Raw genomic sequence first — 16,788 nt, 5'->3', positions numbered from 1 at the left:
ATACCCGTCTTCTCTTTTCCACAACTGTACGAGTGAGTGAATTTAGTTTTACGTCTCAATTTTCCGGTAGCACCACGTCGGAGCACCAGAAATGAGCTTCAAACATTGTGCCCATGTGGGGAATCGAACCTAGGTGTTCGGCGTGGCGAGCGAACGCTTTAACCACTTGGCTACCCCGCCCCCCAACCAGTACGAATCCTTAGTTTGTCAGTAAAACACATCACATGACACTGTTTTACTATTGTTCCCCGTTTGACACATCACACGACACTGTTTTACTGTTGTTACCCGTTTGATTATGTCAATAATATATTTACTGATATCACCAGTTCAGTTTTCACATGTAAATAAATATATATATTAATATAACAAACTTGAAATGCATTTATTGATAATTATCTTAAATAATTGATATTATTATCGATATTTTAAATGCATTGTCGATATCACTGCAAATTCTTGTGTCTTAAAATATATGACCCTTTCTTACATGTATTTCTATGAATAATGGAATTGTGGCATCATACTATTAATAATTATTCCATAAATAAGTCGTTTGTTGTATTTCATGAATATACAATACTAAAGGGGATAAAAATTACCACTCAAAGTGCTTTGGACACGAAGTGTCTTGCTGTACAAGACTTGGGGTCATGAAACGCCGCCTGTCACTTTGTGGGGACATTTTTGGGTCTTTTTTTATTACATATTTACAACTTATGAATACATCAATCGGGGCAGATAAAAAATTATATTTAACTTTCAATCATACAGCCGAAATAATTTCTCCAAAAGGGAGTATTTTTCCCATTTGGATGAAAAGAAAAGTCACCAACATCATCAATATCACGGAGCTGCAAAGCTGAAAATGTTTGCAGCATAACGCTACATTGTATATTGAACAACGTACTTTTTGGCGTGCTTAACAAACAAACCGGAAGAAACGAAATGCTTAAAATACGGGCATATATTTATTAATAGCCGGGACATACCCGACTTACTGTGGTGTCGTCAGATCTGCACACCGTTATATCTGATTCCGAATGACATCAAAGGATGTTGTCAAAAATGTCTCAATGTCACCATTATAATGTCACACCGTGCATGTCTCCTGATAATAACATTGCACAATGATAAATTCGTGATATGTCTAAACTCCCGCACCCTGCATCAGTGTGTAGGCAATATCGGATATTCCGAACAATGGTAATTCGTAAAAAGTAAAAATATTTTACACCTCAAAACCTTTGTTATCCCAGAAGAAAATAATAACCTATTTCAATCACAGCAATAACAAAACACGTTATATGCCACTTACTACCACCGACACGCCAAAACAATCTTTGAAAGGAGTTATTTCAGGTCTACTTAATATCAGGATTCTTTTCTCAAATTTACTGATAATTGTATCTCTTCGTTACAGACAATCGCAGCTCCTGTTTTGAAATGTCTAAATGTGTCTCACCGTCATTAATCTACGTCAGCTAAACGGAAGTAATGGCTCTCTGTCAACAATTTGGAATTTAATCATTTTTGTATAACGTGAGATTTCGTGTACCAAATGACACTAGCGTTTCCACATGCCCCAAGAACGACACAATTCTCTCCCGATCTATAACTTAAAGTGCACGTAGTTTGAACGCTGCACCATAAACCCTCATCACAGTCCCCCTCCACCAAAACAACGCTTACTGCCCACATAGGCACTGTTAGCGGAAACTGGGGGGATTTCGGTGTCAATTATCTGTGCTTCTCCTCCCCCTCTCCATCCCCTCCCCACTCTACATCCCCTCCCCCTACAGATAGACACCGCTTAGGCATACGTCCGATGAGCTACGCTTTCTTCTACCCCTCGTTCTTGTCATACAGGCGTGCGCATGTGTGAGGCTGTCGGGCCTGCCTGCGTTGTTTGTCTGCGGCTCCGGAGTGTTCTTACTCTTCTGTAGAGCTGGCTAGATATGAATCCGTAAGGATGGACACACAAGATTAGTAGTCGGTGCCGTAGCTGCTATCCATTAGCTTGAACTAACAGAGGACCATCAACTCGCATCTCTTCCCATGATGACCTAATTCCATCTCACGGAGGCACAGCATCTTGAATTGATATACTCCTGTTACTGCCGATAGGTGGTGGTGATGTCTGGCTTATGTGGACTCGCATTTAGACAAGGTAAGGTCAGCCTCCTTGTGTCTGTGTTTGAATTCAGGGTAGATTTTTCCAAGTTCGAGCGTCTACCAATGTTTGTTCGGCTGTGGAATAGTTGACGAGAGAGCGGTAAAGACTTGACCTCGGACTTCAGTGCGCTCGGCACCTCATTCGCTCCCTACCGTTTCGACAATTCGGTGAGAATGCCAGCAGTAGATGTTTTTGATACGTGTTGATTATAAACTCACAAGGTCAGATTAGACACTAGGTACTAGTAAGGTAAATATACAATTGATATTTACAGCTCAGGGTTTTTTCACCACAAGCTCTGTCTGTAAGTTGAGAATCTGCCAAATCCCTTTCGCCATTTTGCTTACAGGTTTCTTCGACTGAGATGTGGCTTGCCTTTGAAGAGATGTTTTGAAGTAGCCCTGCGTGCCCCTTTATAAGGCAAAACGGTCAGCCGCGACCTCTCAGTGGATATATCGAAGGATATGGTGGATATATATGTTCAGAGTGTATAAATGGGATAAAACGACGCAATCATATTTTGTGTGGGTCGGATCTGGCGTATTCAGACAGTTCGGAAACAAGTCAGGAAACACGTATTGTTTTACCACATCGCCGGCGGGGCGGATGCCTCCTCCAACTGTACGGATCTATTGTGTGATACAGAACCATGGCGCCCACATTACGTTGTTCATCCATACCCAGTTGATACCGTGTCCATGTTTCAGTGCTGCGATCGACAATGTGACCAATTATCGAAACAAGGTGAGCTTTTTCAAAATGTGGTCGAGAGGTTTTGACCTTTGCCCTCCGAGGTCGCCTGTTGGTGGTTGATTCTTGTGGATACCGGTTCTGGTGTGCAGTTTAAAAGTTTCCTAGCAAATTTTATTTATGACTTGAGTGTTTGTTTACCCAACCCCAAGGGATTAGCGGAAAATAGAATGCAAAGAAGCTCCATGAAACCTAGTAGTATGGTGGTCGGAGCTAGCATTCTGAAACCGCCAAAACCACCTCGCTGGAGGGACTTCGTCGATCCAGCACCTTCAACTCATAGTAAAGACTTAAATAAAGCACAGGATCATGGCGACTCGGGTAAACCCTACAGTGCCAAGACAGGTGTGCATGATTTAGGGGAGAGCAAAATCCCCACCCCTCATCCTCAGGGTGGGGGAAGAACATGTAAAGGGTTAAAACGGGTGCGTGCCAAAATACATCGTACCCGCAGTCAACATGTGATAGATGAGGAGGATCTTCCTGATGGCGCTTTGACTATGACACTTGCCGAAACCAGACCTCAAGAATTCGGGCTTCGAAATAGACAGGTGCTTGACGATAGATCTTATAAAGAGGAAAATGCTCGTCGGTGTCAAATATGGTTGGAAAGTATTGAAAAATGTGTGCCTTTAGATGAAATAGCTTACACGGAGGGGGCGGGAGAGGAAGGGGTAGACGTTGAGGTTCCGGAAGAGACGAGATGGAGTGAGGAGGGAGAGCCACTCAGGCCACCCTTCAACACCAGCGCTTCCAGCTCGGAGGGCGAGGAGTATGAGGCCTACCCAACACGAGAGACCCTTGTCCCAGGGCTGTCGGTCGGTTCCCCTCAGTCCCTGAGAACGGATAAATTATTAAAATCCTCATCATCAACTTGTATGCATGATAAACTGATAAGAAAAAAAACGTTGCCAATCTCTGAAGACACGGGGCTTGAATGATTCTGCTTATGCAACTCTGGGTAAAAAATATATATTTTTGTCACTGTTTTTGGATGTATATTTGTTGTGTTGAAGGGTTAAACAGTGATGTGAAAGAGAGCAGACGTCCTTTTGGGGCATGATTGAGTTCTGTGCTGGGTTACTGGTGTATGTCCCTGTTGAGTGACACCTCGGCTCTAAAGCGTTGTGAACTGAGAAACCGTGGCCTATCGTCTGCTCCGATAGATGTCAACAATTATCTCCTGTGTTTGTGTCATACTTTCGGTATGTATATTGCAGAGGGAGATGGACTTATCGGGGATTTTAGCCAAAATAAAACGTTGAGTTGAAAGTAGGTAAATACTTGACTGTTCTCTCTCTCGTATAAGAATCTCAAAACCATTCTCTGCGAGATATCCTGGTGACAGCCTGAGCTCTGACCTCTATACTCTTGGTCACTATTACGATTGCATGTGAAGTATTGCAAGTGGGTTTCTAATTGTGCATGGTGCCCAGACAAAAGTTTCTCTTTCATCTGACTTCTTCAAGTGAGACACACCAGCTTAACAGTTTACACATATCTGCCCGATAATGTTACACACAACTGTGTCATACTGTACATAGTACACACCTGACTGACACAGTATACACACGTCTCACTGATACAGTACTCGCACCTGACTCACACAGTATACACAGGTCTCATTCATAAAGTACACACACCTGACTGACACAGTCTGCACACATTTGACACTATACACACACCTGACTGACACAGTGTACACACGTCTCACTGATACAGTATACACACCTGACTGACACAGTATACGCAAATTTCACTGATACAGTACACACACCTGACTGACACAGTCTGCACACATCTGACACTATACACACACCTGACTGACACAGTATACACACGTCTCACTGATACAGTACACACACCTGGCTCACACAGTATACGCAAATGTCACTGATACAGTACACACACCTGACTGACACAGTATACTATACACACGTCTCACTGATACAGTACACACACCTGACTGACACAGTATACACACATCTCACTGACACAGTACACACACCTGACTGACACAGTATACACACGTCTCACTGATACAGTGCACGCACCTGACTGACACAGTATACACACATCTCACTGACACAGTACACACACCTGACTGACACAGTATACTATACACACGTCTCACTGATACAGTACACACACCTGACTGACACAGTACACACACGTCTCACTGATACAGTACACACACCTGACTGACACAGTATATTATACACACGTCTCACTGATACAGTACACACACCTGACTGACACAGTATACTATACACACGTCTCACTGATACAGTACACGCACCTGACTGACACAGTATACACACATCTCACTGACACAGTACACACACCTGACACAGTATACACACGTCTCACTGATACAGTACACACACCTGACTGACACAGTACACACACATCTCACTGATACAGTACACACACCTGACTGACACAGTATACTATACACACGTCTCACTGACACAGTACACACACCTGACTGACACAGTATACTATACACACGTCTCACTGATACAGTACACACACCTGACTGACACAGTATACTATACACACGTCTCACTGATACAGTGCACGCACCTGACTGACACAGTATACACACATCTCACTGACACAGTACACACACCTGACTGACACAGTATACTATACACACCTCTCACTGATACAGTACCCACACCTAATTGGCACAGTATGCACAAGTCTTACTGATACAGTATACATACCTGACTGACACTGTACTCACATCTGACTTACACTGTACACACACCGGACTGACACTACACACAGAACTGAGACAGATTACACACACCTCACTCATGCTCTACCAACATCTGCACACTCATGTCACTGACACATTACACATGCACCTCACTGACAGTGTACACACATCTGACCAGTCTAAGTAAACTTAGTCTCAGTACTTTTCGTTACATTCCATTACTGAGTCAAACAAAACCTTATGGGAGGTCGCGTCAGGTAACCTTTGAGACTGTCCAATCAGACCACAGCTTGACAAATCGCGAAAGTGGACATTCGTAAATACCATTTGAGCTTTTTTTATGTCGAAAAGGTTCGTACCCGAACGATTCCGAATGTTGTTTAGCGTGCTATCCCTTCCGGGTGATGCACATCACACATTACAACCATGACAACGGTGAGTAAACACTCGCTGAAAATTGTGTTTTGGGCAATATTCAAGGATGTCATCTTGCGGAAATATTAGCTAATGGTAACCATGTCAACAGAAACGCCGAAGCGTATATACTGCAGGTCAAATAACTCTTATATGCGGAATTTTGTGTGTCGAGAGATCTGAGTCAGTGACCTGAATAGTTTGTAAGTCCCTCCAATCCCCAAGTAGTATTCGTTGTCTGACTGGTTAAATCTATTTAACAGTCTCGCGTTTCATTGGACGGTCATGTGTCGTTCAAAGGTTACCTGACACAGTGGTGGAGTGTAACGAATAACACTGTATACACATATGACTGACACAGTATGCACATCTGACTGACACTGTACACACACCCTCACTTACACTGTACACACACCCGACTGACACATTACACATGCACCTCACAATGTACACACATATTCAATGACACTGTATACACATCTCACTGACACACTGCACACGTCTGACACGTTATGCACATCTGACTGACACATTACACACACCAGACTAACACTGTACACACACCTGACTAACACTGTACACACACCTGACTGACACATTACACACACCTGACTAACACTGTACACACACTTGACTGACAGATTACGCACATCTGACACAGTAATCACATCTCACTAAGAGTGAATGCACATCTCAACAACACTGTACACTGCACACCTGGCACTGACTGACACATTACACACACGTGACTGACACATTACACACACCTGACTAACACTGCACTCATGCCTGACTGACACAGTAAACATACCTGACTGACATTGTACACATGCCGGACTGATGCATTACAGTACACCCATCTGACTGACAGTGTATACACCTGACTAACACTGTGCACACACTTGACTGACACACATTACACACACCTGACTTACACTGTACACACACCTGATTGACAGATTACACCCATCTGACTGACAGATTACACACATCTGACCACAGTTAACACACCTCACTAAGAGTGAATGCACATCTCAACAACACTGTACACTGTACACTGCACACCTGGCACTGACTGACACATTACACACACCTGACTGACACTGAACACATGCTGGACAGATGCATTACAGTACACACATCTGACTGACACTGCACTCATGCCTGACTGACACAGTAAACATACCTGACTGACACTGTACACATGCTGGACTGATGCATTACAGTACATCCATGTGACTGACAATGTATACATCTGACTGACAATGTACACACTCCTGACTGACACATTACACACATCTGAATTACACAGTATACACACCTAACTGACACATTACACACATCTGACTTACACTGTACACACACCTGACTTACACTATACACACACCTGACTGACACATTACACACACCTGACTAACACTGTACACACACCTGACTTACACTATACACACACCTGACTGACACATTACACACACCTCACTAATACTGTACACACACTTGACTAACACTGTACATACACCTGACTGACACTGTACACGCACTTGACTGACAGATTACACACATCTGACACAGTAAACACACCTCACTAAGAGTGAATGCACATCTCAACAACACTGTACACTGCACACTTGGCACTGACAGACACATTACACACATCTGACTGACACTGAAAACACGCCTGACTGACACTTTGCACACGCCTAAATGAAACTGTACACACGCCTAAATGACACTTACACACACACACCTGACTGATATAGTTGATATAGTTCAATACAACCTACAGTAGTGTCATGTACAGTTCAGTACCACCTACAGTAATGTCATGTACAGTTCAGTACCACCTACAGGAATGTCATGTACAGTTCAGTACCACCTACAGTAATGTCATGTACAGTTCAGTACCACCTACAGTAATGTCATGTACAGTTCAGTACCATTTACGGTAGTGCCATGTAAAATTCCGTACCACCTACAGTAATGTCATGTATAGTTCAATACCATCTACAGCAGTGCCATGTATAATTCAGTACCACCTACAGTAATGTCATGTACAGTTCAGTACCACCTACAGTAATGTCATGTACAGTTCAGTACCACCTACAGGAATGTCATGTACAGTTCAGTACCACCTACAGTAATGTCATGTACAGTTCAGTACCACCTACAGTAATGTCATGTACAGTTCAGTACCACCTACAGTAATGTCATGTACAGTTCAGTACCACCTACAGTAGTGTCATGTACAGTTCAGTACCATTTACATTAGTGCCATGTATAATTCAGTACCACCTACAGTAATGTCATGTATAGTTCAATATCATCTACAGCAGTGCCATGTATAATTCAGTACCATCTACAGTAGTGTAATGTATAGTTGATAAATAACGTCTATGGCAGCTTCGCCTGTCGATCAGTTAGGGGATAAGCATCCTGTGTTGGCCAATTTCCTGGTATTATTGAGTATTTGAAGCACGGGAATACATTTGGAACCGACGTTTACATTGAGTACGGGTACAGCAGTGAAGTGTCATCAGCTGACCGTTTCAGCTGGTTTCTGTGGTAGCATCTGGAGTTGCTCATTTGTGACGTCATTCTAACTTTAAGTCACAATATGATTTGAATGACGTCACCACTGTTGATTAAACAACTAAACAGTTGTTTACGATGTTTCTACGTGTCAATGCGCAGTGAATAGCCTTGCAGTTTCCGGGAATCTAATACCATTTGATCATGTTTTTCAACCAATCAGATTACAGAACACAAAGACTTTTGGTTTACAGTGCGATATATATGCTATATTCAGCAGTATCAGATGTACGTACAAGCCACATACAGTAGTTCCATATATACTTGAAGTGAATCTTTTGCAGTGTTGCCATATATATGTTATAACGTCGTTGAAGGAGATCTGTTGTAAACAATATTTACAGCTCTGATTGGATGTAGTTGAAAACATCTGTAATGGCGTGTTATATAAGCTCTTTGATGACATTTTCGTAGGTGGTATATTCGAGGGCGAAATTTACAAGGCTGACCGACTTTCTTAAACAGCGTTTACAGCCATGCCATACAGTCTTAAACAACATTTACAGCAGTTTTCACACATGAACGCCATTTACACCAATACCAAACACCCTTGGACAGTAACAGCAATGCCATACTGCATTTACACCCATGTCATTGTCCCTTAAACAACACTTCCATCAATGGTATACGCTCTAAAACTATATTTACACCAATGCCATAAACCCATAAACAGCATTTGCAGCAATGTCTCACACCCTTCAACAACATTTTCAACACTTTCATACACCTCTAAACAGAAGTTACAACACTGGAGCAAACGGTATTACCAGAAACCATCGTTCACCACTAATGTTTTATCATTCACCGGACCTTCGGTTAACTTAAAAAATGTTTTCATATGACAGTGTTAATTGCAGTTAAAATGTCTTGTTGGTACCGGAAAGTCGTGCTGAAATACGGAAAGGACAGACATGTGCCGTATTAGACAGTGTTTAGTGATCGTAATATCGTTGTAAAATATCAGGAGCAAAATGTTATGCCAGTTTGAAAATGTACCGGATTAGACAGGTGCCGGTGTTGGTAGGTTTCATTGTAAATATATGGACGTGTTGTATGCACTCCAGAATACATATTGTACATTTGTTCTTAAACAACATTAAAACAGGTCATTCAAAGGTAGACACATGGATGTTGAACCGACAACTCCTCCAGAGTCCTACAGAGATAATGACACTCTCAATCAAGCAAAACATCTCATTCATTTTTATCAACACCTGTGCAAAAATCTTAGAGAGAAATATCCTGCATGTATCCCATCAAATCAGCATATCATTTAGTCGGGAAAGTTTTCGTAATGTCAAGCCAAACACCGCGAAGCTGTGGAGCTGACGAAAACACAGACTTGGGTTACACATTACATAGTAGTGTAATGGTATAGCGAGATGGACGCCGAGTTGTGTTCATGCCAGTGCATAGTATGCTTCTGTTGTGCAGCTATATCTCCCCATACCCCATATCATTGAATCCCGGCGTAATGATCCGCAGCACAATCCCCGGAGTCGGCAGCAGATTATGAAAAGCAATGACTCACCGCTAAATTTGATATCAGTCCTTGCCCCATGGGAACAGGAGATGTTTACTTTATTCAACGATTCCAAATTGTGTCAGGTGTAAACGGCCTTTGTGTTTGCAACACAATCCTGCTTTGTGATTTTCTCACTGTTGGAAAAAATCTGAAGCTTCGAGACCTGTTTTATTTTTGGATCGGGTTAAACCAGGGAGCTGTGCTTAAAGCGTCTCAGCTAGTCCGTCTGCAGCATAATGCCACATTATATTAGTGTCAGACCGCGACATCAACAGGGCGCGAAAAAACGTCCACTGACTTCTACCTAACGTCTGCTGTTTCCGAACATGTCAGAGCTGACGCAGACGATACTGCCAACGAACTGCTTCTGCCACCGATTAGTGTCTGATGATGGATAAGAAAAAAATAGTCCGTATTCGTTCCAGCGGATTTGAGTTTAAAATACTCCTTACTCGTAATGCTGTGAAATTTCAATAAATGTCAGTATTACACGTGTTGCGAGCTGATGGGGTGATGTACTTTACTGAATTGCGGTGAAGTGGGAGCTAGCAGATGTTACATGAATCATGACTTAACTAGTAGAAACGATACCACGTGTGCACGTGCAGGCGGACTATAATCCAGCGTAACACGTGCAGCCATCGGGGAAACACGGTTATGTCGGGATGACGTAAATATCATAGTTTCTTTACGACTACTCGTTATGAAGAAGTACAAAAGACAATGTTTGTATTAAGCACATCCCGCTTCTTCCAGATTCCTGTCATGTTACACTTTGGATGAGAATCCGCAATCCGAAGATGCACATGTTATCAATTTTCTAAGTGTCGTTCCAACGCCAAATTAGCATATGCTCGTTAGGCATGCGCACAAAGTATGCTGTACAATCGCACAAATTCCTCAGATTCTGTCAATGAGAATACATTTCTAATTTGTGGATTTAACAGGTAGATTCCAACGGTCACATATTTCATAGTGAGAGATTCTTCATAATCTGCGAACACAAATGGGTTTCTCATTTGTTCAGCAAAATATGTTTTACAGGCATTGTGTTCATTTGATGACGACCAAATTAAAGACAGCAGTAGTTTTGACATGGTTTTGGTCAGTCTTGCATTGTCAGTTACTTGAAAGGCGGTGGGGTAGCCGGGTGGTTAAGGCGTTCGCTCGTCATGTGTTCGATTCTCCACATGGGTACAACATGCGAAGCCTATTTCTGGTGTCCCCCGCCTGTGATGTTGCTCGAATGTTGCTACATGCGACGTTAAACTCACTCACTCACTCAGTCTGATTAACGTTATTTGTTAACGTTATTTGTTAATCAGTTACATGTATTTTAAAGTATGAAGTATGTACAACTTTGTCTAGACTAACGCGTGGCCTGTGAATGTATAATTTTGAAGGAAAGAAATAAGCTGAGATGGGAGATTTAGAACCTGAGGAAATCTAGACTTGCTTGATTTAGGCCTTTAGCATTGCCGGGAGGGCTAGGCAGTTGGGAACATAATGTGGTTCAGGGACTCAGATTAGACTTTGTCTAGAAGTGCTCACTCATCAGAATTTCTCTTTGAGAATATTTCAGCTAGGGAACGATCTTCTGTTGAATTATGCATCACATGCTTATGTCTGTATGTGCGCTCATGGTTGTGCGTCTGTGTGTATCCAAATCATATCTGAATTAGTCTGGTACTGCGCCCTGTAAAGTTCTTCTGTAGTGAGACATGTATGCGTTCTAATTACGCCTATGAGGTGACTTTATCCAAGTCCATAACTCCTATATGCGGTGATATGAATGCACTTTAAACACCTTACAATGGGATGTCACTGTATTCTATCCAACAATACAACGATGTAAAGAATCAAGCAAGTTTCTATTTTCTCATGATATCAAACTTTGCAACGCTTTTGTGTAAGAATGATATCTCAGCATTAATATATTTATTGCAATGGAATCAATGCTTGGGATCACTTCTACAGTATGCATCGCCAGGACATCAGGTAAAACTGACACTCTACCAAACCACGATTACTAGGCCTTTCAAAGCGTTTGATATTCCCCAACTGTGGGAATGTATTAAATGATTTCGAGTTCCTCCATATTGAGATGATGTGAATATTTATTTTGTGACAGCCCTGCATCATTTACACTGAACATTTCAGTCCATGCAATGCACTGCAGAAAATAATCAAATGAGTCCATTTTTTAGACATCCTCTGACAAAGGTTTTTCGAAAAATAATACTTTTTTTTTAAGCTGAGAATCACACGCGTCTTTTAAATCGGTGATCTTAATCTGTCATGATCTAACTAAATGGTTTAATGCAAAGACAAAATAACTGTTACAAGATGAGGCGGGTGGTCCCTCACTTTATTCCCTCAGTATACACGCCCTCTGTAATATATTATAACAAGGGGCCGTTATACTACACTTTCTGTCCCGGTTGCGTCAGAGGAGACAACGCCCAGTTTACAGTGATATGTATATTAGTGAGTTACATGAGATAGGGGGCGCCAGATGCACTATTCATTATTTCGACTGTTGAGCAACGTTTTCCCCCGGTTAGTCAGATAAGCACAATGCACGTGCCTCTTAATTTGTTTGCTTCCAAGAAGACATGTGTTTTTGGCAGGCCAAGCGACATGCACACTGAATTCTACTTCGGGAACACAATGTGTTGGCACATGTTCGGTTAGATTTGCATTCACGTCAATTTCGAAAGATAAGGCAACTTTGGCGGTCTTAATGGTCGAAAGTCGTTATAAAGAGTTGCACCCCCTGAACGTGTCAGGATCCACAATCGGACGTTACAGATCCATTAATTCTGCTTAGTTTGTCATTATCACACTGGCTGGGTTAGTCTAGTGGTTAAAGCGTTCTGTCGTCACGCCCAACACCCGGTTCGATTCCCAACATGGGTACAGTTTGTGAATCCAGTTTCTGGTGTCAACCGTTGTGATAGTGCTGGAATATTGCAAAAAGCGGCGTAAAACTAAACTCACTTTTAGAGGTGTGAACATAAATCACAGGTAGTAGCTGACTTTGGCTCACAATGACGTCGCAATGACGTCACAATCGTCTTAATCAGAAAAAAACAGTTGCATTCCTGTTTTAAGCCTTTCTTATAGTGTTCTTACCCAGAGATCTCAAATAATATTTCCGGTAACAGGCACATCCTAACGCATTCCCTCCATGCATGCAAAAGTCTTTGCACAGTACCCGGATTATAGTGTTCGAATTGGTATTGAATAGATTATATACATAAACAACAGTTTATTGGTTCTGTCCGATTATAATACATAACATCCATAATATAAACGTCCGTATTGTAAGGCAAGGATATGATTATATGATAATTCCATCGATTAATACTAAAAACTGCATGTTGTGACTACTTTAATTACACGCAACTGTTGTCTACGAGTGAAGAAGAGGAGTCAACTGACTTCCATGAAATTGATTTCGAATGATAACTTATATATTTTTATTTGCCTTACTAACCGATTTATTCTTAATCTCGTTCAGTGGCACCATATTTTGAGGCAACCGAGTGCGTTTTTTATAGTTCAGAATTCATAACAACATCTATTGCGTTTCCGGTAAACGTTGGTTAATCCCAAAATGCACCGCGACAATTTTCAAGGCGGCGGGTCATCGACCGATAAGTTCGAAGGAGTGGAGAACCTGGCTACAAGTTATAAAGTCTGGAATCACCTTGTGAAAAACGGCAAAAACAACAATCAGGTCGTCATCTTTTACCAGTCTGCAGTCTGTTGGAAGCATTTGCTAATGTGTCGAAACGATCATCAAGAAACCAGTTGTGGAAACAAAACATCTGGAGAGGATGTTACCGGTGCACGCTGTCCGTATTATCCATAAATTGTGTTTTTGTAATAACCAGCTAGAGAGCACCTAGCCGTGCAATATGTTCATACCTGAAGGTAGTGTAGTCTGGGTTTATCGTGTATGAATAGTGTACGTGTATTCCTATAAGCTTTCTTTAGTGCACCTATCACGGACGCATCAGTGATTATGACGTCAGAATTGCCCCTTGTTTTGACGTTGTTTATGAGCTTTCATCGCCAAGGTTTGCTATTTTTACCATGTTTTCTTGGTGACGTAATTGAATAAAGGTATGGTCGGTTTAATCAGATCAGCAGATCACGACATCGAATTAAGAAGAGCGACTGATCCCACTTAATACGTGATACACATCTGATTTGTTTGTGTACCTCTGTATAACATAAATCGAGTAGGGTATAAAGTATCAGCATGTGGGGAATTGAACCCGGATCTTAAGCGTGGCGAGCGTGCACTTTACCCATTAGGCTTCTACACTGAAAGTGAGTAAGGTTTTATGCCGCTTTTAGCAATATTCCAGCAATATCACGGCTGGGGGATCCCAGAAATGGGCTTCACAAATTGTAAACATCGTACGCGGGAATCGACCCCTGTTCTTCGACGTGACGAGCGAACGCTTTATCCACAAGGCTACTACACAGGCCATGGCATTCAAAACTTCTGCACACAGGTTTTCGCATTTTCATACTGACACGTACACAGGCACCCGTGAAGATCCGGGTTAGAATTGGTATTCAAAAACCCCGACTAACGGAATCTGGTGGTCAGGCTCGCCGACATGGTTGAAACATGTCATCGTATCCCAATTGCGTAGACAGATGCTCATGCTGTTGATCAGTGGTTTGTTTGGTCCAAACTCGATTATTACAGACCGACGCCGTGCTAGCAGAATAATAGTTGCGTGCGGCGTTAAAAAACAACAAACAAATAAATAAACAGGTGCTCATATGTAGTCTGCATTGACCATGAGAAGCGGAACCTAAACTATCGCCCAGTTTTAGATAAATATGTATTTGCAGATGTATTTGCAGATTATGTAGAGATTTGATCCAGTTGTTATCAATGTATGAACGTCCTTACCCAAAAACACTTTCCTTCATACTGCACAAACACTCCCGTTGGATGCTGATATCATACAATGTGTGATGAGCGAGAGCATTGTGCCAGAAGCATATCGCCTTCCATCAGCCTAACGTTACGTCATAGACTTATATAACACCACGAAACCTCAACTCACACGCACGCGCAAACGTGTTCAACTAGTGCAGTCCGACCCTTCTTCATTTCAAGATCTGTATTTATTGACACGTAATTAACAGTAGCTGAAAAGCGATACTTTCGCAGTTGGCAATTGCTCATGGACCCCGTGGCCTTGTAGCCACGTGCGACGGTGATTATGGACACTTTACGAGACATACAAATGTGATGTATGGGTGGCAGTATTACGCTCTATCAGGGCCACGCTCAAGTCAGCATGCACGTGACATACGTCAGGTACCCTCTCTACACTCGCTCAAAATATCTTGTAGTCCGATTAAACAGGCCTCAATAAAAATATTAAAGACCGCGTGTATACATTTTTCTGTGGTTGGTTTCTATTCACGGGGTTTGTTGCCTACTGTGATTTAGTGTATACTGTGTTTCTTCTTATAAAGGTTCGGTTTCGGATGTTGACTCTTCAGTAATCTGAATCACTGCGTTGAATTGACACTGACGGTTATATTACGGTAATCCTCAACCGGAATATGTCGTGAAACATATTTTTACTGTAGATACGAACGCATGAAGATCCGGGTGATCTTCAGTAACCCATGCTTGTCGTAAGAGGCGACTAACGGGATCGGCAGGTCAGGCTCGCGAACTTAGTTGACACATGTCATCGTATCCCAAATGGCGTAGGTCGATGTTCATGCTGTTGACCACTGGAGTGTCTGGTGCAGACTCGATTATTTACAGACCGTCGCCATGTACCTCAAATATTCTTGACTGCTTCATGAAACTAAAGCACTCTCTCACTCCGTAAAATACGGTAGTTGGTGGTGTCCCACAACCGGAATCAGGTACCTAATCGTCCTTACTATACTTTATCGAGGAAATGTAATTCCAGATATAAAGTGTTACATCTAAAGACCCTTTAAACATCATCGTGTATTTATGAGTTATGCCGCGTTAAAAGGGTCCTGAGGGTAATTTGTTGAAAGAGTCTTGAAGATAATTTGTCACTTGCGCATGGTCACAAGACTGCTCTTTTCTTTTCCACTGTCCTATGGTGCAGACACATTACCTCACAGTGGGGAGCAGGCGAAGATCACTGGTTTTATGACGATTTTGCCAATATTCCAGCAATACTATGGCGGGCCACCAAGAGCTGTCTTCACACACTGTCGCATTTTGGAAATCGAACCGCGACCCAATGTATATCTAACAAAGCTATTTTAGTAGGAAAAGAGATGATGGCGAAAAAAGTCATGGGATATAAGTCATAGATTTGGTATAGGGGAAAAAACGTCATAGGAAAAGTCATAAACTAGACAGAGTCAGTACTGATAATATATTCATTCAACAAGTCATAACAATATTGTCATCAACAGCACTACATAAATTTCTCTGAATCACATTTGAAACTATTTTATCAAATTAATGCAATTCTTCAAATATCAAACCTTCGTCACAGTATAAACAGATCACGACACTATCATCTGCAATAGCACAAGATCAGTTACACAATCCTTTGAGAACTAAATAACTAA

At 41.9% G+C, this 16,788-nt stretch overlaps 1 protein-coding gene across 1 annotated transcript; it reads left to right on the top strand.

Annotated features, from left to right (window-relative positions):
- Positions 1-1,854: 1,854 nt before the first annotated feature.
- On the top strand, positions 1,855-4,201 carry LOC137265669 (uncharacterized). Its single transcript, XM_067801100.1, has 2 exons — positions 1,855-2,170; positions 2,526-4,201. Exon 2 carries the CDS (start codon positions 3,097-3,099, stop codon positions 3,865-3,867), a length of 771 nt encoding a protein of 256 aa, XP_067657201.1. The 5' UTR covers positions 1,855-2,170; positions 2,526-3,096; the 3' UTR covers positions 3,868-4,201.
- Positions 4,202-16,788: the final 12,587 nt, after the last annotated feature.

Source organism: Haliotis asinina, chromosome 15, assembly GCF_037392515.1.
Source record: "Haliotis asinina isolate JCU_RB_2024 chromosome 15, JCU_Hal_asi_v2, whole genome shotgun sequence".
NCBI classification, from domain to species: Eukaryota; Metazoa; Mollusca; class Gastropoda; order Lepetellida; family Haliotidae; genus Haliotis; species Haliotis asinina.
Note: the sequence above shows the minus strand (reverse complement) of the source record. Positions and strands in the feature narration are given on the sequence as shown.